Genomic DNA, 24595 nt, shown 5'->3' on the forward strand with positions numbered 1-24595 from the left:
ATTCTCTCAACCAGCTTAATGAGGTAGTCACCTGGAATGCATTTCAATTAACAGGTCAGCCTTGTTAATTTGTTTAATTTATTTTCTTCTTAATGTGCTTGAGCCAGTCAGTTGTGTTGTGAAAAGCTAGGGATGGTATACAGAAGATAGCTCTATTTGGTAAAATACCAAGTCCATATTATGGCAAGAACAGCTCAAATAAGCAAAGAGAAACGACAGTCCATTATTACTTTAAGACGTGAAGGTCAGTCAATTCGGAAAATAAAACATTTCTTCAAGTGCAGTCGCAAAAACGAGGACCGCCACAGGAAAGAAAGACCCAGAGTTACCTCTGCTGAAGAGGATAAGTTCAATAGAGTTCCCAGCCTCAGATTGCAACCCAAATAAATGCTTCAGAGTTCAAGTTACAGACACATCTCAACATCACCTGTTCAGAGGAGACTGTGTGAATCAGGCCTTCATGGTCGAATTGCTGCAAAGAACTACTACTAAAGGACACCAATAAGAGGAAGAGACTTGCTTGGGCCAAGAAACACGAGCAATGAACATTAGACTGGTATAAATCTGTCCAGATTTGAGATTTCTGGCTCCAACCGCCTTGTCTTTGTGAGATGCAGAGTAGGTGAACGGATGACCTCCGCATGTGTATTTCCCACCGTGAAGCATGGAGTAGGAGGTGCGATGGTGCTTTGCTGGTGACACTGTCAGTGATTTATTTACAATTCAAGGCACTCTTAACCAGCATGGCTACCACAGCATTCTACAGCGATACGCCAGTCCCACTAAGCGCAAACCAGATGGTATGATATCAATTGGTTTTTCAACAGGACAATGACTCAACTCATCTCCAGGCTGTTTAAGGGCTATTTGACCAAAAAGGAGATTGATGGAGTGAGGCATTAGATGACCTGGCCTGTCATCAACGCAAAGGGTGGCTACTTTGAAGAATCTCAAATATAAAATATATTTTGATTTGATTTGTTTAACACTTTTTTTTTTTGCTTACTACATGATTCCATGTGTGTTATTTCCTAGTTTTTATGTCTTCACCATTATCCTACAATGTAGAAAATAGTCAAAATAAAGAAAAACTTGATTGAGTAGGCGTGTCCAAACTTTTGACTGGTACTGTATACCTGTGTGTGAGTGTATATCTGTTTGGGTGGGTGTATATTTGTCTGAGTGCGTGTGTGCTAAAGTGCGGGGAGTCAGTAAAGGGGGTCAGTCCAGTTCAATTGTGGAGCAGTATGATAGCTTGTAGATTGAAACGGTCTCTGAGCCTTTTGATATCAGACCTCATGAGTTTGACCTTGTTCACTCTTTCCCCCTCTGTATCCTCTTCTTCTCCCTCCCTCCCTTTACCCCAGAGAGACTTAGTACAGGCTCCTCCAACTCTCTCGGAAACAGGGTTAGTGTAAGGTTGTGGAATCAGTTTTGAGTTTCACGAAAATGGCAGCAAAACTAGAAAAGTGTTGTTTTCAGACTGGAGGTGTTAGGCTAGGGTTAGGATGTGTAAAAAGCGACTTAACCCCAACGTCATTCACAAATCAGACCTATATTGTCTTCAGCTGGCAGGCAACTGGCACAGGCTGTAGATTTGTAATTGTTATGAATATTTTAAGAAAGCTTTTACTGGGAGACAATGTTATAGTTTCACCAATTCATCTAGTTTATGCAAATTGTATTGAATCATTAAAAAGGTTTACAATCCCGACATCCTGTGTGAAGTAACTGTGCTGCCATGTCAAAGTGCAATAATCCAAAAGTCTCCTAGCTAAAATGTTACGTCTAAAACATTGTGTCTCCAACTACTATCATGGAATATAGTGTGCTCTAGGCTGAGGTGTTGCAGTGACGAGGTAGGATAACATCGCAACTCTCCACAAAATATAACTTACTGTAGTTACTGTAATACAGACCTCTGTCTATCCATCTCTCGTAGTGAGACAATATCTTCTCTGGTTCAGGCTGTTGAAGAGCTCCAGACTGCTTTTCAGTCACTGCAGGCCTCCCTATATGGTCTCAAACTGGTCTTGAATATACAAAACACTAAATTCATGACCTTTACCAGAGCTAGAACTCTGCCAGAGAAGTTGAGCATTTTCACATCTGGTGGCTTTTTCCATTGAAAAAGTGTCATCCTACAAATACCTAGGTATTTGGTTGGATGACCAGTTGTCCTTTAAAGTTAATGTGGATAATCTTGTGACAAAGCTTGAATTGAAATTGGGTTTTTATTTTCGTAATAAGGCTTTCTTCCCGCTTATGGCTAGAAAGAAGCTTGTTCAGGCCACTTTTCTCTCTGTAATTGATTATGGTGACTTGTTGCATGCAACCTCCTCCGTCTTACAGAGACTGGACTCTGTTTACCATGCAACCTCCTCCATCTTACAGAGACTGCACTCTGTTTACCATGCAACCTCCTCCGTCTTACAGAGACTGCACTCTGTTTACCATGCAACCTCCTCCGTCTTACAGAGACTGGACTCTGTTTACCATGCAACCTCCTCCGTCTTACAGAGACTGGACTCTGTTTACCATGCAACCTCCTCCGTCTTACAGAGACTGGACTCTGTTTACCATGCAACCTCCTCCGTCTTACAGAGACTGGACTCTGTTTACCATGCAACCTCCTCCGTCTTACAGAGACTGGACTCTGTTTACCATGCAACCTCCTCCGTCTTACAGAGACTGGACTCTGTTTACCATGCAACCTCCTCCGTCAAACAGAGACTGGACTCTGTTTACCATGCAACCTCCTCCGTCTTACAGAGACTGGACTCTGTTTACCATGTAACCTCCTCCATCTTACAGAGACTGGACTCTGTTTACCATGTAACCTCCTCCATCTTACAGAGACTGGACTCTGTTTACCATGCAACCTCCTCCGTCTTACAGAGACTGGACTCTGTTTACCATGCAACCTCCTCCGTCTTACAGAGACTGGACTCTGTTTACCATGCAACCTCCTCCGTCTTACAGAGACTGGACTCTGTTTACCATGCAACCTCCTCCGTCTTACAGAGACTGGACTCTGTTTACCATGTAACCTCCTCCATCTTACAGAGACTGGACTCTGTTTACCATGCAACCTCCTCCATCTTACAGAGACTGGACTCTGTTTACCATGCAACCTCCTCCGTCTTACAGAGACTGCACTCTGTTTACCATGCAACCTTGCGCTTTATTACAAATGCCAAGTCACTCACTCACCATTGTACCAAATGGTAGGTTGGACCTCACTTTATATGAGCATAAAGATACATTTGTATGTGTTCATCTACAAAGCCCTTTTTGGTAAACTCCCTCTTTACCTCTATACTCTGGTCTCCTTCACCAACAGCAGTTACCATACCCGGTCTGCTAGGTGATTGTGTCATGCGGTGGGTAACTGGTGCAGTGAGATCAGGCGCAGGAAAGCAGAGGTGAGTGTACAAGGTATTTCATCCCACGACAGCACCAGTACACAGACAATACTTAAGGTGCGGAGAAATACCGGTCACTCGAAAATAACGGGCGTAAATACATAACCCGGCAATCAATAACCAGCCGTCAAGAACCGACATGAACAATCAATAAACACGCACACTAACATGTGGGAAACAGAGGGTTAAATAATGAACATGTAATTGGGGAATAGAAACCAGGTGTGTAGAAGACAAAACAAATGGAAAATGAAAAGTGGATCGGCGATGGCTAAAAGACCGGTGACGTCGACCACCGAAAGCCGCCCGAACAAGGAGAGGGACCGACTTCGGCGGAAGTCGTGACAGGTTGCTACTTAAAGTCCCCAGGACATTCACAGTATGAGGCAAGACTGCCTTCTCTTCTTGTGCCCCAGACGCATGGAATAATCTACAGTCCATGCTTCATCGAAATATGTTAGTGCCACTGAATTAATTTAAAATATTGATGGGAGACTGTTACAGAGGAGTGTAAATGCTTTTTTTTTTAGGCTGGATCACATTGTTGTATGTTTTAATAATGTAATGTATTGATTGTTGCTGACTTCTTGGCCAGGTCTACCTTGAAAAGGAGACTCTGGGTCTCAATGGGCTTTTCCTGGTTAAATAAATATGACTGAGTCGCTTCTTAGACCTTGAGGGAGAAGTGAAAGAGGAGAGTCGCAAAAAAACAAAGGATGGGACTGATGACCGAAGAAAGAGAGCAATACGACTTGAAAGTGGAGCTTCTGTTTGTTGACCTTATCCTTTAACTTCTGTCTTGCAGGTGGGTTCGCCGGGCAACGGTAACCATAGCGACATCAATTCATCATCGAGTGACCTGCTGGACATCCTGCTCCATTCAGACTCTCGTTCAGGCACCAGCTCAGGCACTTCAGGGTCCATGGGTTTCAGGTCTAATGGCTGCGGAACCTCAGCTAGAACGTCTAACAGCAGAATGTCTAATAACAGCCGAACGTTGGGATGTGGAACATCAGCTAGCGGAGTATCTGGCAGTGGCACAGGTCTGTACACACACCTACCCTAGCCTTATTGTACATTTGTTAGAATTATTTTCCTATTATATACCAGTCACTTCCACTGTACCAAACCTCACTCCTGTAACTGCCTTGGGGGTTTACATATTTGATCAACAAGGCTGGCAGAACAAGAACGAACACAAGATAGAAGGACATTAACATGGCAGCATGACATTACATCCAGCAGTTTGTTGCTTCATGTATGAAGCACTTGAGACCAGAACGCTGGTGCTTCTGAGGTAAGAGATCCTAATGATGTTTTGTGCGTTCATTCACCCCCACAGTAAGCAGCAGCTACACAAGCAACAACAGCAGCAACTACTTTGGCACCGTGGACTCCTCCCAGAACAGCTGCCAGCAGGTCAAAGTGCACTCCAGTGGCGGGAGTGGTTGTAGCGCTAGCGAGCGGCGGCCAATGGAGGTAGAGGAAAGCCAATATGACAAGTATGTACTGCAGGATCCGCCGTGGTTAGTCACCGCCAACGCTGACGACAAGGTCATGCTGACCTATCAGATGCCCTCCCGGTGAGTGGGAGGAGACAGGAGAGAGGCGGCACGCAATGTGCCTTGGAATATGAGAAAGTTGTCTGTGAATGCATATCTGGGTCAGTTTGGGATTTTTGAAGGGGTGGGCTTAGGGGAAGGATAAGGGGAGGAAAACTGATCCTAGATCTGTGACCACAGACAACTTCTACCCAGAGCATGAGTCCTAGTGCAATGTTTCCCAAAATGATGAGTGCCCATGAATGCTGGGGTTAGAAATATTTGTTGGTTTTTATTTGGTTTATTTATTTACACATTTTTCAGATGGGAACACAGCATCTTTGGGAAATACATTGCACAGCACACATTGCTCAGCATAGCTACTACCCACTCCCTTCCACTCCCACCTACTCCGTCCCTGTATTTACCTGATGGATTTACAGTGCCTTGCGAAAGTATTCGGCCCCCTTGAACTTTGCGACCTTTTGCCACATTTCAGGCTTCAAACATAAAGATATAAAACTGTATTTTTTTGTGAAGAATCAACAACAAGTGGGACACAATCATGAAGTGGAACGACATTTATTGGATATTTCAAACTTTTTTAACAAATCAAAAACTGAAAAATTGGGCGTGCAAAATTCAGATTTCAGATTTCATAGTGTTATGTCTTCACTATTATTCTACAATGTAGAAAATAGTTTAAAAAATCAAGAAAAACCCTTGAATGAGTAATGTGTGTCCAAACTTTTGACTGGCACTGTATGTCTTTCACCTGGTCATATAAGTCACATAGTTCAGTATACCGAGTGTGTATGTTCCTTGGTCTACTCAGGGGCATCGACTGTGTGCTTAGGGAAGACCGAGAGAAGCTACGTGTGATGCAGAAGAGCCAGCCGTGCTTCACCGGGGAGCAGCAGATAGAACTGGGGGAGGTCCACCCCTGGATGAGGAGAAGAGGGTTGCCCAAGGTCATGGACGCCAAGGTGAGCTCTCTTTCTCTCTCTTTCCCCCCTCTCTCGTTCTCACAATCACTCTGTCTTCCTTTCTCTCTCTCTTTTACACTACAGGCAGCCATTCACATTTGTCAAAAGCAAGTCTGAAAGTAACTAACAGAAATGTGTTGTTTTTTGTTAAGTGTGGGCTGTGAGGAGGACACTCCAGAGGTGTTGTTGTCTGAGGAGCAGCCTGGCCTGGATATGGGAGACACAGAGACTGAGGAGGTCAGCCCCTACAGGAAGCCCGGCGAGGAGCCCTTTAACATGGACACCTGTCCCTCTTCTGGCCTTGGATCATAACAGCCTACTTCCACCCCTGTTAATTGTAGCAGCATCACCTCCGCAAAAGGCTCATTCTCAAGCAACATCAATTATTTACCAAGTCCGACCCTCAGCTGTTCCATACAAGACCATTTTTTTTATTTTACCAGGCAAGTCAGTTAAGAACAAGTTATTATTTATAATGACAGCCTACCGGGTGAACAGTGGGTTAACTGCCTTGTTCAGGGGCGGAATGACAAGATTTTTACCTTGTCAGCTTGAGGATTCGATCCAGCAACCTTTCGGTTACTGGCCCAACGCTCTAACCACTAGGCTACCTGCTGCCCCATATTAGACTGCCTAGTACCGCTTGAACCCTGCGGGTACAAACCTTTTCTACAACAAACTAAACTGTACTGAAATTCTGCTACAGCCTGAGAGACCAGGGAACATACAGACTGTTACACCCCACCTGGTCAATTCATTTTCTGTGTGTGTGTGTGTGTGTGTGTGTGTGTGTGTGTGTGTGTGTGTGTGTGTGTGTGTGAGGAAAAAGAAGAGTGAGTTAGTGTGTCCACACAGTTCATGTTCTCAATTGTTTTTTCACTTATTGAAATTAATGTTTTCATTGAAAACGTTTTGACCGTAGTAGTCTTGTATTTGTGTTAATTTAGAGCCCTGGGGCTAGCATCAACATTTTAACACTGATGCTCCCAATTTAAAGAAGTTAGGAGCACCACATGAAATGTAGGAGCACCAGAATATATCATGTTTTATTGTAATACAGCCTATATTGGGCCTATACGAATTCAAGGTACTTTTGAGGGACATGATTTTCCCTAGAAAATAATGTAATATGTATATAAGATATTAATGTATTGTAAAAGCTAAAAATATTTCACCTTTATTTAACCAGGTAGGCCAGTTGAGAACAAGTTCTCATTTATCAACTGCACCCTGGCAAAATGTTGAAAGGAATAACTGTCATCGAAATTACAAAGTAATGTGTGGAATATTAGGTTTCTACATTGTGTAAAAGCACTATTGAGATGCATTACATTGAAAATTGTATACTGTCTCTTCAAAAACGGAAGAAGATCTGACATTCATTATTTTCTACTGTCACTGATCTCCTGAAGCAGCTATCCCTTTTCCTTTCTTTCTATGCCCCCAAATGTTTGGATATACTGGTAACGTTCCCAGGTTGTTAGCTAGCTAACCAATGAGGTAACATGACTGAAGTGTAAACAAATGGATAACGACATGGTTTATGAATGTAAAATGCGGTCCCAGCGACCCGCTATAGGAAGATAAAAATGCTGCGCCGGTAATATGGTTCAGATCTTTTGACGTAGGCCCGGTTTTCCAAAATAATCTTAAGACTTAAATGAATTGTTAGCACCATGGCGCTTAATGGTTCTAATGATGAATTTAACGTTAAGATGCTTTTGGGGAAACCCGAGGCACTGATTGAAATGGAAGCTTTCGCTGTGGTAATGGTGCAACCATGACTCTAAGGGCACTCGGGAAAATACTTTAGAGCGAAGCATTATTACATCAATTTCTTCTCTTTCTTTTTTTCCTAGGCCCACAGTGCTCCCAAAATAAAACTCCGGGTCACACAGCAAAATATTTTGTTCCATATCCAATATATAACATGATGATGTTGATATATGTGTGTTGTTGAAAACACTTACAGGATTTCTAGTCTATTATGTTGGCTGACTAAAAGGTGTGGCAGAAGAGGCTTGTAGAGAAGTTGCTTTCTGTTTCACCAGTTTCTTTCTAGCCTGTGGTTGAATGTTCTCATAGAGCCCTTTCCAGTACACCACACACTGACATCAAGCACAGATGTGCGTGACTCTTGACTGCAGTAAGAAAGCCATCACCATCTGTGCCCATTCAACATAGCCATGGTTGACCTTTTTAGTACTTATAACTTTATTGGGTTCTCATACACTTACAATTTATGTTTTAATTCTAAATGAACAGTCGCTAAGATTTATATTTGGTTGTGATCTTTGCAAAATAAACATTTTTGATGCAGCAGTTGTTAGCTAGAATGCTAACGCTCATTGACATAGGCTGTAGCAAAAGCTAAGCAAAGAGCCATTTTACTGGTGGTGTTTTTATTTTTTAATATATTTTTTTACATTTAATGCAGTTTATTTGCGATGAGGACGCAAACATAATATTAAACAGGACATTCATACGAGCCTTAAAATCCAAACGTAGTGTGAAATGCACTCATAAGCAACATGTACATAGTATTTTTTTTGCTGGCATTCTATAAGACAGACGTCCACCGTGTTCTGTCATAAACTTACGCGCATTGCTCTCATGCGGCAATGTTTGAGGAAAGAGTGTCCTAGGATCAGCTTTCCCAAACACAACACTAATCATTTCCCCAGTCGGTATGGTTACCGAGGATATAGGTTACCCTATTAGACTCAGAGGGAAAACTTGACATTTTTCAAACGCAATTTTCTTGTCTACTTGTTTTAGTCAATTACACTGACATGCAGCCTTAGCTAATGCATTAACGTTACATGTTTCATCCCCTCTCGACTGAAATTGTGTCTGAAGGGATTTAACTACCTAGCTAGCTAATAGCTACCACAGCCAGTTCAGCTCTAGCCTCTATCTATTGTATCTGTCAGGTAGCAGTATCTAACAACTGTTGTGTGTTTGGAAATGTTTTGAACCCTTTGTTTTGTTCTGTTTCAACAGAAATAAATTGACTTGGGTAGTTTTCGGCAGTTGATGTACCACCTGAGCTAGCCAAAGGTTGGCTAACGTTCGCTAGCTAACGAGCTCACTAACTTTAGCTATTATTTTTGCCTCAATCACACTAGACCTGAATCAAACGATGAAACCAGCAGCCAAACAATTGAAGGCCGATATTCTGATGTTTTTTGAAAGTGCAATGTGAACTTTTGTTAGTCAGTAGAGCAATGTTACGTTATTTATGTCAGTTTCCTTAGCTAATTCCCTACTTTTCTATCTGGCCTGGTATAAACAGCTCTAATGTTACAGGCTTCACTGTCATGGTGCACAGTGAGTACACAACACTCTGCTCATCATGTCTTAGCAGGATCAGATGGTGACAGGTGTCCCTGCAGGGTCAGACAGTCAGGGAAGACCAGTCTACGGAGCTCAGGCGATTTTTTTTTTTGCAGTATATTATAACCAGTGAATGGATACAACGTTCCATCTTGAGGTGATGGGTAGGCTATAGTCTGGGACCTGGGAATAATGGTAATTTCAATGATTGAACCATTGATACTATTCTTGGACAATATAATGTATCAAGGTATACCAAGGTCATTCTTTGTCATGCCTCATCTGAGCAGGATCAGGTGGTGACAGGGGTCTCAGCAGGGTCAGGCAACCAGAGAAGGCCAGTCTGTGACGACCCTCAGGTGAACTTTTGCAGATGCTACACTTTAAAGGTGCAGCACAGTCATTCTGATGTCTGCATTGGCCGTGCAGCATTTACGGTGACACGGCCTCTGCAGAAGTCCAGGCGTTCATACTTCTTGCGCTTCGCAGAGCTGTTGTGAAGGAAGTTGTCAAGGAAGTGAGTTTGTGTTTATACAGGACCTCCCGCCCTCACCTACCGTCAACAATCGTGTCAATGCAGAGCTATACGGAGCCATCTGCATTGTTACAACATTTGAGAGGTGAACGGTGATGCAGTGCAGAGCGCAATTTGGCCTCTGCGTGCCTTCGGAGGCTTCGCAATTGTGTCACACCATCCATACGGAGCCTCCGAACACATTTTCGGACCAAGCATAATATATTGGCTCTTATTCTCTCTGTGCAGCAAACACTGGACAATCCAGAAGCTTGAAACTATTTTAAGGGAGTCTGACAAATTGATAGAGGTTTTCCCAATGACACTAAACATGTCAAACAAAAATGTGAGGAAGACCTGAGAGACACTATTGATGATGATGATGAATTGATACAGATATGTTTGAATGCCCCAGTCTAAAATGTCTTTCTCGTCATTATTCACTCATCATTCAGGATGATCCGTAATCATTGTAGAATCCACATTAATGTAGAAGTGTTTAGAAACATATTCTATTCTTATTTACAATAAAAGTGACCCCAGAAGGGTCATATTGGATTGTGTAGAAATGCGGGAAATGAGCTTTAGATGAGCCCCCCTCCCCCCACATACACACACCTATTTCTAAAACCAAAGTTGTGCCCCTGCCTACATGGACCCCGGGTCCCCACATTTCCCCGTCTCCCACACCGAATAGCCGGAAGCCACAGGGCTCTTCTCATAGGCTTTAGTTCCTTACCTGGGAGCATTGCAAACCCTGGGTCAGGATTTTGTACCTGGTTACGTGTACACTGAACAACACAGCATCTTTTCAGCATTTTTGTTATTTAACAAAAAATCGACAACGAAGTTGTCTCTTTTAAAATGAGGGTCGATATGAAAGTATGTTGATTTTCGTCAGTTTGTTGCGGTGGTCAAGGGGGATTTCTTATTATTACCTGAATACCGACTGGGACTGTAGCGTTATCAGGCTTGCTGGCCTTGGAGCTGTATAGCAATCAAAGCACTTTTATTTATTTTTATTTCACATTTATTCAACCAGGTAGGCCAGTTGAAAACAAGTTCTCATTTACAGCTGCGTAGTTTATTACACGGGCATAAAGCAATTGGAACAGATGTCGAAGGCATTTGTCAAGACTCCTGTCTATTCTTCAAATATAAAGCATAACATTTAAAAAATGTTTTTTTTTAAATTTGCTATTCTGTGTTGACAATGTTTCAAAATAAAAATGAAAGATTTCAATATATTTACACTTTTCTAGGCTACTCTTTATGAAAAAAAGATGCTATGCTGTGTTGATAATGTTTCTAAATGAAAGATTTCAATATATTCACACTTTTCTATGCTACTTTATGAAAACACAAAAATTTGACGAATGTAATAAAATCAAGTAGGGGTTAATTTACATGTATTTATTTCATGCCAAATGTTAGGGTACATTTTTTGTGTTTGTGTGTATTCAGGAAGCAAGCCATTGTGGATATTAGGCCTAGTGGTTATTACCTTTCAGTGGAAATAGCCTATTGTCTATAAAGAAGGAGTGCTTATTTTGACGTTCACAACCTGCTATAACTTTAACCGAAAAGGCCCATTTGATGGTTTTCCTATCATTTCACTGCAAGTCGTTCATCGTGGTTTTAGTTCTTTATTAATTAGGTTAATTTAGGTAGATGATTAATGGCATGCTCTTAATTTGAGAATTGAGAGGGCCTCGGTAATAAGTAGGCCTACTTTGTGTGAACAACTTGAGCAGTTACAGAAATTGACCTTTGGTGAGATGATTGGCCATTTGAACCAGTATCTGTGCGTTAGAGACCTCTCTGACACCCAGAAAGCTCCGATTCAAACTCCCATTCAGCAGCTCTGCAAGCGTTATAATGTCAAAATACGTTCCTTGATCTCCAAGTATGGATTTTCACTGAACAACTATCTTAATTTACTCTCGTTATGACCGGTATGTACTTCCAAAAAGGTCTAAATATAAAATTGACAAGCAACCTAAAACAATGCCTATTCGGCACCTCCAAGCTCCGTATGTGGAAACGCACAGGTCGGAAGTCTACAACCGCTCCGAAGAGGCATTTGTATGTACATTTATCTTTGGACCTTTCTTGGATGTACATACCGTCTGTAATGGGAGTGAGTAAATGGAAATAGTTTCTCAGCCAACCTCAATATTTGGTGTTCAAGGAACGTAATTTTGACATTTTAACTTGCAGAGCTGCTGAATTGGAGTTTAAGTCGGAGCGTTCTGGGTTTATAGAGGTCTCTGACACACAGATGGGCTACTGATTGAATTGACCATATGCTCACTTCAGTAGCCTAGGCCTGCACGTTCGAATGTGTGTCATTTCAAAATAGGCCTATCAACCACTGTAGGCTATTTTAGTATTTCCATTTCCCCCTGCAGTATAGAAAGAACACGTAATATTTTCCTAAAAATGCAAGAGGAGAGGGTCACATAAAATCCTCATGCTTGCAAATAAAAACCCACAGCATGGCTAGATTATCAGTGGAAACTGGACAGGAAGGCAGACGGTGGGGAAGATTCTCCCACGGCTATTAGCAGCGTGGATCAAAGCGACCACCGTAATTCACATCCCTCGTAGTTCGCACCTCTCCCAATTTGAGGATCAGGTGTGAAACTGGACAACTCCCCTCCTGCTGTGACGCCACCTCTGGGGTTCCGCTAATCCGGAGTCGGCTCCATCACAAACTGAAAACAGTCTGTGAATGTCCCCTAATAATGTGGATTTCAGGTACAGAATTAAAAGACAATTTATCCAATCGTTATTGAGCCACCTTGGCTTGACTATGTTACAGAGTAGGCCTATTTGTTGAGTTGTCACAAACCAACACGCACGCTGCGTTGTGTATGGGGCAGCGATAAGTAAATATCGATGTGTCAGAAGTGACACTTGAGGACATCAGAGCAACATCCAAGATGTCACTTTACAGGCCGGCCACTGAACCGAGGAGAGGGGCTTTGATATTGATTTTAGGTGCCTTTGATGTGGTGTGCTGCTGCGACATCTTTCATGTTAAAACGGTTTACTTCTTAAAAGAGTGCCAGTTTTGTCTGAAAGGGGTAGAAGAAAAGCTGTGAGCAGAGAGAAATATTATTTTGGTGTCCATCTACCTGTTCGGCACTAAGCACATGTTCAATGGCTCCCGAGTGGCGGAGCACAATTGGTCCAGGTTTAGGGGAGGGTTTGCCAAGGTAGGCCATCATTGTAAATATGAATATGTTCTTAAATGACTTGCCTAGTTAAATGAAATAATACAAATGTCTGAGATCATGCAGCCCAAAAATATGAGAAGGCACAACATATGTGAGGGTGGCCAGAGGGGGCTATGCTGTGATCTGTAAGTCTCAGAATTGAAAAACATGTTCAAATAGCTTTTCCTGCAATCTAGAGCCATAATCATTATGCTTAACTCTAAGCATAACTCTTGAGCTGTCTGTATCCCCCTGACTTGTGGTTCTTTTTTAAATAAACAAAATAATCTCTGCATCTCTGCTAACATCTGGGCAAAAGAAGATTCAGTACATTTAGTTATTGCTTGTTTTTCTAAAGTCTAGCAACCTTGCCCACAGGCATGCCAGCTAAGATAGTTAGTCAAGCTGGCTACACTAACTTGATTGATAGCCTGAAATGCCTTCTTGGTAGCTAGTTATGAGGTTGGGTGATTGGGATCCTATCCGGGGTATCTAAAGCCAACTTCATGAAATTGCTAAGTAGCTAGTAGTATTACTGCTTGTTAAATTTCAAGGAGGAATTTAACGCTGTCAGAATACAAATGAAGGCCATCAAATGAACCAGGTGCCAGATCTCACACTGCATTGTTGAGAAGAAGTTGCCTGACAACTCAAAATGAATTCTTCCACGGCTCTATGTTCCCTACATACTTCAGTCTACACTGCCACCAGAAGTCGTTTGTGATGTCAAAATTAGGTGTGTTGTACAAAACAAAGTCATCAGCGATGTAATCATTTCTAACCAATTAGAGAATTTAAAAACTCTGCTTTACCCACTGTTCTGGCTTGGCCCAACCCATCGGTTTCTGGGACCAATCAGAATGGTTTGAATGTGTGGGTTCTAGAACTCTAACCTAACATGGCAGGCGAAAATGAAAATGCCTAGCCGAGTTCTAAAACGCCTGAGCGTTTTAACTAGGTTGAATTAGCTGTATCCCTAAAAACCGGATACATCTGGTTGTTGGCAACTCCGCTAAGGGTGTTGAAATCATTGGGGAGGAACTCAGATCTAGACTCATTGAGGAGAAGAAACTAGCGTCCATGGGCATGGCTTAGCGTTTGACCAGAGCAAGGAGTTTGGTTAGCCAGGCAAGACAAGAAGGCCAAACCCAGACATTCTCACCTGATAAAGGCCCACTGGTCCAGCTGTGCTAAAGTAGTCCTATATTAAACTTCAAAGCCTACCTTCACACACACAAACGGCACAGTGTATTGCTGAGATGTGATTACTGTGGAATGACTGTTTGATGCTAGTTTAGCAGGAAAGCATTTAACCATTTCTGGTCCCTGTTTTTTGAAGTGTACTACAGCAATATGTATTTTATTTAACTAGGCAAGTAAGTTAAGAACAAATTCTTATTTACAATGATGGCTTACCCCGGCCAAACCCTAACAACGCTGGGCCAATTGTGCACCGCCCTACAGGACTCCCAATTATACAGCCTGGAATTGAAACAGGGTGACACCTCTAGCACTGAGATGCAGTGCCTTAGACCACTGCGCCACCCAGGAGCCCCCTAATATATACTTCTCTGAAACAACAGACAGATTGTGCATTACTTCATGTGAAAATGTTCACAGCTGAGTAAATAGGATAAACTGAGTCCAATATGAAGAGAAAATCAATTTAATGAAATTAACTACGTCAGTGTACGACAATTTGTCTGAAAAACATTTGTTATTACAATGTTACAGATAACATAAAATATTTATTTGATTAAACCTACACAAATAAAAAATAAAATAATTTACACACAACACGGCATTACTGAGTGTGGTGTACTAGGACATGGTACTTTCTATACAGCCATACTATCAACAAATACATATTTACATCTGTACAACCTAGAATTCTGGCTAAAAGACACAAAAATTGCTTTTTAAAATGATGCCACCTCTAGCCTACTTGCAACCAGACTTTGCATTACCAAGTATAGTCATTGTAGTGATAATGTCCCACTTCTCATGCTATTCCTACGTCTGTCATCCAACAGTCTAACAAGATTACAAGGAATTGTATCTTCAAGTATACAGAATAAAACACAATATACAATAACTTTTTTAGGCTATTCCTCTAGTAACTGACAGTTGTAGGTCTACAGTGATTTGGCTCTACCAAGGTCTCCACATGGACTTGGAATAGGCCACTCTGGGCATGTTCAGAACATCCTGGTTTTCAGCGTCCACAGAGATGTGGCTCTGCTCAGAGTCAGTCTCGTCCAGATCCGAGCACACGTCATCGCTGGAGGTGGTGGAGGGCGCTGGGGAGAGGGTTGAGGAGCTTTCGCTGGGGATGCTCCTTCCTCCAGGGGAGACCAGTGCTGCGTAAATGCCCTCAGAACTGGGCCAAGTGCTGCTGCCATTAGTGGAGCAGTCCGCCATAATATCCTGGAGCATCACCTGGAGTCTGTCCTCGTCGTTCAGAGGCATACATTCCAGGAGGTGGTTCAAGAGCTCCGCCGCGAGAGTCGCGTCGATTCCCGGGCAGCTGGACACGAAGGTGTGCACCTCATGCATGCACTGGATGTAGCCAGCAGCGAACCTTTCACTCGCCTCCTGGTTCACTGGGTCTACCTCTGACAAAGCACAAACAGAAGCCCCGTTTATACCTAGCTCTAACATTCATTATTGGTCCTGATCCTGTCCACATTCTGATGTTTCCCACATTTTTAGACAGGTGTTGACGATTAAAAGACGCATTGTGATCTGATTGTGATCAAATCTTATAAGTGTAAACAGACAAGATCAGATCCAGATCAGGATCAAGGACGCATGTTAGAGGCAGGTATAAACAGAGCTAGAGAGATACACAAATGAGACACACTGAACATAGATAGGCCTTACACAAACAACATTCTACCAGTTGGGTGAAAATGTCCAATGTGCATAAGTGCATAATCCTATAGTTTACCTTGTCCTTGGTTTTGAAGGATACTCTCCACTCGTTTTACAGTCATTTCCAGCACTTCGGCATTCTCCATCTTTGATTGTAACTGTGAATGGCATATTGATAGGCTACAATGTCAATAACTGGTTTACAATGCAACGACAATAGGCCACACAGAGAGAGGGGGCATGTGATATAAAGTGACATAAGATGTGCAAAAACATACATCTGTGTCTGCGAGAAGAACTCTGAGTTCCTGCAAACTTTCATTGATGCGAGCCCGTCTCTTTTTCTCAACCAACGGCTTTCTGATCTAGAAAAATAAAAATCACCGCCACAGTAATAAATTAGGCTACATTTAGTCAAAACAAAGACCACTCAATACACGACAATTATCGTCACTTTGGCCTACCTTTCTGTCCACTTTAATGCCATAGTATTCATCTTCGTCTCTACTCAGTTCTTTTTTGATATTGTGAGTGGGGGCCATGTTGTTGATGTTTAACCCAGACACTGCCCGAGGTTTGGTAAATCCACACGACCGTTACACTCCGTAAATGGGACAGATGGCCGCCGGTCCCTGCTGCAAACAAAGCCGAGCTGTACTTTTGCGCAGACGGGTACTAGATTTGTTATGCAGCCTCAAGCGCAACGATAGTGCCAGTAGTAGTAGGTATTTATAACGCCTCATTTAAATGTGAATAGAGGGGCTGACTGCGCGAGCAAGAGATTGTTCAGCGCACTTGCGAATCAGCCAATCGCTGATCAAGCCTTTTGTCCTCTGTGCACCATAGAAATTGTCTGCAGAGGGAGAGGATTTGGCTAGACCACAAGAGGGATATTCTTTGGCTTCTGTCCCAGCCCGAAATAAGTTTTTATTTTATAACCCACAATTCTAGTCTGCTCCAGAGACCAATATGCTTTGAAAGATAAATGGAAATTAAATTATAACAAGAAATCGCAAAGAGACAATTAATCATAACTTAACACATAAAACCGATATTTATGGAATTATGAAATATAAAACAATAAGTAAACAATATTCCTAAAGGATCATTTTGAATGTGCCCTGTAAATGTTTGATTTTGTACTCATCATTGTACCTTCTGACTCAAACAAACACTTAAGAAAATTGAAAAACCATTAGCAAACACCATTAGCCTATTGAATCGTTCAACATTAACAGACAATTCTCACATTGCGTAATTAGTCACCTTTACGTGTATTTCAAGTTTAGTTGTGGGCCATTGCACTTAATACATGTCATGTCCAAAGTTGAGGCCAATTTCAACCCAATTCAAGACAATTAACAGAATGGGACATTAGGCCAAATTTGAATCGGAAAATGTGTCACATATCGTCCACCCTTAATAGGCTAAAGAAAGTATTCTCAACACCATGTGGCTTAGTTGGTGGAGCGTGGCACTTGGAATGCCGGTGTTGTGGGTTCGATTGTACTGTACGTCCAGACAGAACATCTGCTAAAATGACAAAATCAAAATGTTTATATATATTATTGTAGGCCAACTCAACCTTTGGCACATGGGCTCCAATGCTTATCTTTATTGAGAGTTGTGAAATTAATTGAATATGTTTCTCCATTTGCGCTCTATTGCTACGATCTGACAGACAGACAGCTAATACATTGCTATAGGGGTTGTTATCTCATATGAATAGTTTATTAATGCGTATGCATTATAGTATGGCCTTTAGAATAATTAAACCGCTAAATTAAACACAAATTAAATTTCCCACTGTGTAAACTCAGACTCCGTAGTGATTATACATGTGTGGTTAACATTCACATAGCGTTCTCTCACATATCAAATTTCACGTCATTAAAGAGATAATTTCAGTATCATTCCTGTATAGGCGTATCATTATAGACTTCCGGATGATCAGAGTTTATTCGGGCAAATCAGAAGAGAAAAAGCGCTAAAAATAAGATGAGGAAGGTATACCCATATCTGGTGCAAACCTTCAAAATAAAGGTCCCCTAACGAATCTTGCAAATAAACACCATATTCTGAATCTAATTCATGAAAAACGTCCATTTAGGTGCAAACTGTTATAAATACAGCAATATCTATACAAACTCAATTATTATAAAACACAATAACATAAACAACAGGCTAATAAAAGCAACATTTGAATCAACCTCATATGGATGTCGACAATTATTTTGAAAAGTGATAAGGGTATGATTTTTTTCGAGTCCCACATGCTGTTGTTCGTCACAGCTACGTTTATCTGAGGTCAGAAAGGATCTTGATAGGACGGGGGCGAGAGAACAGTGCAACTATATAATCAACCAGCATCGAATGAGGAAGTCAGTGTATTGAAAAAGATAGACAAAGTGAAGATGGTGAAGATTACTTTCCAGTCGGTCTCGGCGCAGAAAGCAGATAAGGAGCTCGATGGAGACAAAGCCGAGATTCTCATGCCCCATGAACACGTGAGTTCAGCATCTCTTTTCTATGTTCCGTGTTTTGACATACCGTTGTGGAGAAAGAGGGATTTTTTTTTTCTGACCAAGATGCAATAATTAGATTATATCAAGGCTATTTTTCCAAAACAGAACATAAAAGCAGCAGTAGGTCAATTTGCATATAGTACCACGACATCATTTATTGTTAGTATTATTTGTACTATTGTTACCAGCAATGATACACTGTTGCAGTGAAAGCGTTGGAAACACGGATCCAAAGTAACATTTTAAAACCGATACAAGCTAGACAGCACAGCCGGAGGATGTTGACATTACGTCACCTTCTTAGGCTAGCGGGGGGGGTACGACCACGACACACTGCAGGGGTGTATTCATTCCGCTGATTTTGTTGCAAAACGTTTCTTAAATTGAACGAAATGGGTCGGGACTTACCTTAATTAGTCCAATAGAAACTCTCGTTTTGCTGTTTGCTTCCGTTAAACAGTTGCCGTAATGAATACACCACAGATGTAGCCACGAATCGTAAGCTCTCCTATACAATTTAAGTCGAATAATAGTTATGTTTATCGAAAGCTTTCAAGACAAAACTTTTATAGGTTGATATTGTGAAGTTATATCACATCAATAATTACCATGCAAATTGTGCATACAAATGGGGACGTTATTGCTGCGCTATGGTTACGTCACCGAAGTGGTTTCCCCGGCCAATCCAGAAGGTAGCGCGTGAGGGCCACCTGCGCAGTGGGGTTGTTGTATTATTTATTTTTTTAAATGTAAATGAGGACGCAGTACATTTATTTACATAGTGTAATGTGATTTGTTTTCCTTGTGTCATGATCACCCTAATCTATGCAGTCTGATAATACTTCACAGGTGCAATATGGTAGGTACAATATAGGTTTACTTCGGGTGGCTTTCATATGTTCTGTTCATTCAAGCCAGATGAAGGAAAGGAGATGAGGAAAGAAACGAAGTCACACTGTAGAGGGTCATAAGACATATGCATTTGGTTACATAACTCTCAGAGAGCTGCTAAAAGGGTGGCCATACTGGATTTGCATAAAAAAAGCCTTTGCCAAGTGTTGACTCTTAGTGTTCACACACTGTTGTTTCTGTTAGCGTTGACACCACAGTTGTAGGTCTGTGTCGTTAGAGAACACCTGGATAGTATAGTGTTTTCCTGCCATTTGTGGCAAACATTGAATTTTATTTCTACAGGTGGCAGAATAAATGCATTGTGAGTTTTGCAGTTGGACTGTCAAACTCTGAGCAACTGTAGGCCTATGAGCTAGATAACTCTACCCTCCATCAGATTTAGAAATAGCCTACATTGGGTGGGAGACAGGGGATTCTTGCAAAGGCGTCATAGGATTCGTGTATATACCAAATCTGTATAAAGCCTATGAATACCATCTCCGGCTTGAGATTCCTCTTCCACGCAATCGCTCTGATCTCCCTCCTACCGGAGGTGGTGATGTAACAGCTGTCACAGCTATAAATAAGGCACTTGGAAGTAGAGGTCTATGAATAGAGCTCCCAGACAACCGTGCCAGCCTCCTTCGCCGTCACTCGGCACACACAACACAATCCGTCTCATCCCGTTTGATCCTCCGTAGTCCCTAGCAACCGTGTGTGGGTACCGTCTCTAGCTAGCGACTAGCGTATCGCTAATAGCGAACAGACTGACGGTAGGGCTGATAGACTGTGGGTGGGCTGTTGGGATGAGGAGCCATCTTCAGCCTACAGTACGTCTTGGAGAATTCCTCTCTGACTAACCACTTGGCAAGGACAGAGTCATCTCATCACAGACTAAGCGAGCAAGATACGGCTTGGTAGGGTGTAGCACAGGAAAGTGTCGCTGTGTAAGGAGTTCACTCTTAAGATATTATATGACTGATTATTTCTGCTCAGATGAACTTGAAGATTTCACAGTCCTGCTTTTCTTCTTTGGTGAAGATCACTGCTTAGCTACTTGAGTGAAACGGAAACGGCAGTTTCAGAGTGGAAGCATCCTGCCGATAATTCTTATCACTCTTATCTAACATTGGCCTGTAGGACTGACCTGTGCATTGTTTCTTCCACCAGGAGCTGGTTCTTCCTCTGAGGCCCAAGAAGTCTCATCTGAACGGACTGCTTTGTTCCACCTTTGGCCTGGTGGTGTTCATGTCAGGACTGGTGCTGGCCTCCATATATGTCTATCGCTATTACTTCATACCACAGGTATATAATACAATTATACTACACAACTACCACTAGTCACTTATTTTTCATACTACAGGTCAAATATTATTACTTTTACATACTACCTCACACACCTTGCTAACCTATACTACTGTACAACTACCAGTAGTAGCTACTACTACCTGCTACATCATACCTCACATATTCAATCATACAGACAGATTGGTTCTGATTGAAACCAATGATATAGATATACCACAGATAGATATCCCCCTAACTATCCTAACCCTATTCTGATCTGTTCTCCCTGTGTGTTCTAGATTCCCGAGGACAGTCTGTTCCACTGCAGGGTTCTGTATGAGGACTCTGTGCACGCCCCCATGCACGGCAGACAGGAGCTGGAGGAGAACGTGGGCATCTACCTGGACGACAACTACGAGCAGATCAGCGTGCCCGTACCCCATTTTGGAGGGAGCGACCCAGCAGACATCATCCACGACTTCCACAGGGTAAGAGCCAAGGGAACCTCAGTCATCCCTATGTCAATACACACAGCCAATGTGGAGTATGATACAAGGTAGCCATTTTGTACCAGAAGACTCACCCATTGCCAATTGGTATATATATGAGCATATGATTCTGAAGAATGTGTCTACAAGGCAATGAAGGTTTTATGAGACCTTTTCTGTTAGGAAGTGTCAGACTGGACTGGAGTGCTGACACTTCCTTCCTCCAACTCTGCTGCAAGACGTGGTTAGCAAATACCTTTCTGCAAAGGTAAAAAGTTATTCAATACCTCGGAATTGATGATACAAATGTTGCTGTCATTTCTAATTCCAGGGTCTGACTGCGTACCATGACATTGCCCTGGACAAGTGTTACGTGATTGAGCTCAACACCACCCTGGTCATGCCACCACGGAACCTGTGGGAGCTGCTGGTCAATGTCAAGGTATGCTGTTGTGTTATGTCTGTCAGAGGTGTGTGTGTATCCTTCAGAAAGACATTTTGCTTGGGTGTTTGTTTGCGTATGTATCCTGCAGTAGAACACTGCGGTCATATCTGACTTAATCTGTGTACGCCCTGTGATATAAAGTGTGTTTGTCTCCCTCTCCAACAGAGGGGGACGTATCTGCCCCAGACCTACATCATCCAGGAGGAGATGGTGGTGACTGGGAGGGTGAGGAACATGAGACAGCTGGGACCCTTCATCCACCGGCTCTGCTACGGCAAAGACACCTACCGCCTCAAACGCCGACGCGACGCACGCCGACGTAAGTACTACACACACACACACACATATTATTTTTCCCTCTATTTCACACACCCGCCTACAATTTCACACTCACACCCACACGGATGTCCTTGTCAACGTGAGATGCATGTAAGTGCTATGCTATCAGCTAGACTCTTCCTCTCCTGTACAGAGGAGAGGAGAACAGAAGAGTGTGTGCTTTCACAGTAGTCACTGAGTCAACAGAGAATCTGTGAGTTGACTGACTGTGTGGTGGGAGGAACACTGACCGTCAAGAAGCCTTCATGTGAAACCCATCATCGCAGAGGAAATGGAGATGGCCATGTCGATATTGGAGCTTCCTGTGTGGGCTCAGACAGGGAGTGTGTGTGTGTGAGAGCATGCACATACGTGTATGTGTGTGGGCTCCGCCAGGCGTTAGCCTCCCACAATATGAGTTGTTTGGCAAACTTCCACACACACAGCCTTGTATGATTATCATGTCAGAGACATAGCGTGTGTGTTTGTGAGTCATTTCTCCAACACACCATCAGGCAGCGTGCGTGGGGAAGCAAGTGCTGCACAGTAGGAATTCACTCCATGTGGCTCTGTGATTGGCCAGTTATAGAACCAGAGCATTGATGTAACATGCTTCCTTGACACTGAACACATATGGACTGATAGGCGACTCCATTGATCCAAGATGAGGCTGGTACCGGTAGTCATGGTAACAGTGAGTGAGGTAGGCAGTGGGCTATAGCTATCTAATGTTATGAGGATGCCTGTTCATAAACTGCATCATAATGGTTATTAGGCGCCTAATATGTGGATATATGAACACAAATGGGGAGTGGCCAGTACCTCTGTAACCCAGCACAGCAATAGCACAATAGATATCCCAAAGCATATCATATCAAATGTTTGTTATAGGTAGAACATAATTGAACATGACACATAACGCTGGATGTAAGCTTTACCTATCTTCTCTTCTTCTCCATCCCTCTCTCCAGGCATCGACAAGCGCGAGGCGAGGAACTGCCACAGCATCCGTCACTTTGAGAACACCTTTGTTGTCGAGACGGTGATCTGTGACAGGGTCTAACTTTTCCGAGGGAGAAGATGGCAAGATGGCGCCTCCCTACACCACCAAGCCAACTCTTAAACCATACCTCGCACCTCCCTTAGGCGTTATATTGCACTTTAAAAATATTTTGTTTGTCCAAATAGTTATTGGTTTTAATATTTTATTTTATTCCTTATTTTGTCCCGATTTGAAGGGTTGTTTACTGCTCTGGTGTTGGTTTTATTTATTTTTTGTATTCCAATGGTCTGTATAGTTTGATAATGCCGGTAATGCAGTGAATCCTTAGCTTTTTCGTTCCTTGGGTTTTAATGTCATGTTGCACAGATGTTTCTTTGGGATTTGATATGTCTTAATTTGAGGTCGACGCCAGCGTAATCAGATGAGTTGTCTGGGGTTTTTACTTCAATCTATTCAGATTGAGTTGGCATGTTTATCCTTTCTGTATTTGACTTTTCTTCTCTTTGTAACCCTGTGCAGTGTGCGTAACAGTGAAGACAATTGGGCATAATGCTGCTTCATGCGCTGTGCAGACAGACGTGTTTTTATTGGTCTCTCGGTTCAACCAAAGTGAACCCATGATGATTTCTTGTTGTCCAGAAATGCCCGAAACATACCTCGTATATTTTACTGTTTTTTCGCCTGTTATGTAAATCATGAATTGTGTATATGTATTATCCTATAAGCAATATATACTGTATATGCATAGATTTTTTTATCTAAACTTGTTTTGTGATTGACTGATCATTTCTCTATTGTTTGTCCCTCTTCGTGGTATCTTCCACTCATTGACTCTGTCTGGCTCTCACATGGCTTAGACTGAAGTAGCAGTGCTTTCAATGGGCCAACGGAACCAAATATATAGTCAGTAACGCTATGTGGAGTTGTGAGAGTGTTACTTAGGCATATTTGGGGATGGATCTAGCTTTATAAATGTACCTACGGTGGGACAGGTTTTAGAATTCAACTCTTTCTTTCTGCGTGTCTTTGGCTACTTCCTGATTCTGTGTGCAAGTGAACACTTCAGGAGAAGGGTGGAGCATTGGGACGTGGTTGTCCTCTTCCTTCTGTCTAGTGGGTTCAGCCTCTTGTCTGCAGTTGAATCCTTGTAGCCAGGTTCCATACCTGCTATCCTGATCTTCATTGCTTGCCTGTCTTGCTCTCTTAATATTTTTTTTACTATACTGGATGATATGAAGGAATTCTGTTGCTGTTTTAAAGGGACCTACCGTATGTTGTATATTTTCATGATCTGTCCCCTTCTCTTCTGACTCGCCATGCTGTACAGTCATTTGACTTGCTTATCCTACCACAGTACCTAATGAATAAACAATTAAACTACACTGCTTATATCTACATTATATCTAGAACTACACTGCTTATATCTAGAACTACACTGCTTATATCTACATATATCTACATTATATCTATAACTACACTGCTTATATCTACATATATCTACATTATATCTAGAACTACACTGCATATATCTAGAACTACACTGCTTTTATCTACATATATCTACATTATATCTAGAACTACACTGCTTATATCTACATATATCTACATTATATCTAGAACTACACTGCTTATATCTACATATATCTACATTATATCTAGAACTACACTGCTTATATCTACATATCTACATTATATCTAGAACTACACTGCTTATATCTACATTATATCTATAACTACACTG

The 24595-nt window shown here is 42.1% G+C and overlaps 3 protein-coding genes across 4 annotated transcripts in view; 2 read left to right on the forward strand and 1 right to left on the reverse strand.

The window, feature by feature from the left end:
- Positions 1–11049, forward strand: part of per2 (period circadian clock 2) — a 31581-nt gene extending 20532 nt beyond the window's left edge. The window contains exons 17-20 of one of the 2 annotated variants that reach the window (XM_029642477.2): positions 4231–4468; positions 4768–5008; positions 5802–5952; positions 6105–11049. In XM_029642477.2, coding sequence (XP_029498337.2) covers positions 4231–4468; positions 4768–5008; positions 5802–5952; positions 6105–6116 — 642 coding nt within the window. In that variant the 3' untranslated portion in view covers positions 6117–11049. The remainder of the gene's footprint in view (positions 1–4230; positions 4469–4767; positions 5009–5801; positions 5953–6104) is intronic. The other variant, XM_029642478.2, reaches the window with a different exon arrangement.
- A 3624-nt stretch (positions 11050–14673) lies between these two features.
- Positions 14674–16745, reverse strand: LOC115113924 (transcription cofactor HES-6-like). Its single transcript, XM_029641863.2, has 4 exons — positions 16362–16745; positions 16176–16262; positions 15974–16055; positions 14674–15638 (listed from the first exon to the last, which is right to left on the reverse strand). The coding sequence occupies exons 1-4, from the start codon at positions 16437–16439 to the stop codon at positions 15175–15177; spliced, it is 711 nt and encodes a 236-aa protein (XP_029497723.1). The 5' UTR covers positions 16440–16745; the 3' UTR covers positions 14674–15174.
- Positions 16746–18192: 1447 nt separating this feature from the next.
- Positions 18193–24236, forward strand: LOC115114333 (integral membrane protein 2C-like). The gene is made up of 6 exons (XM_029642479.2): positions 18193–18404; positions 20484–20618; positions 20900–21088; positions 21420–21530; positions 21699–21852; positions 22823–24236. The coding sequence occupies exons 1-6, from the start codon at positions 18312–18314 to the stop codon at positions 22912–22914; spliced, it is 774 nt and encodes a 257-aa protein (XP_029498339.1). The 5' UTR covers positions 18193–18311; the 3' UTR covers positions 22915–24236.
- The last annotated feature ends 359 nt before the right edge of the window (positions 24237–24595 follow it).

This window comes from Oncorhynchus nerka, linkage group LG9b, assembly GCF_034236695.1.
Source record: "Oncorhynchus nerka isolate Pitt River linkage group LG9b, Oner_Uvic_2.0, whole genome shotgun sequence".
Lineage (NCBI taxonomy): Eukaryota > Metazoa > Chordata > Actinopteri > Salmoniformes > Salmonidae > Oncorhynchus > Oncorhynchus nerka.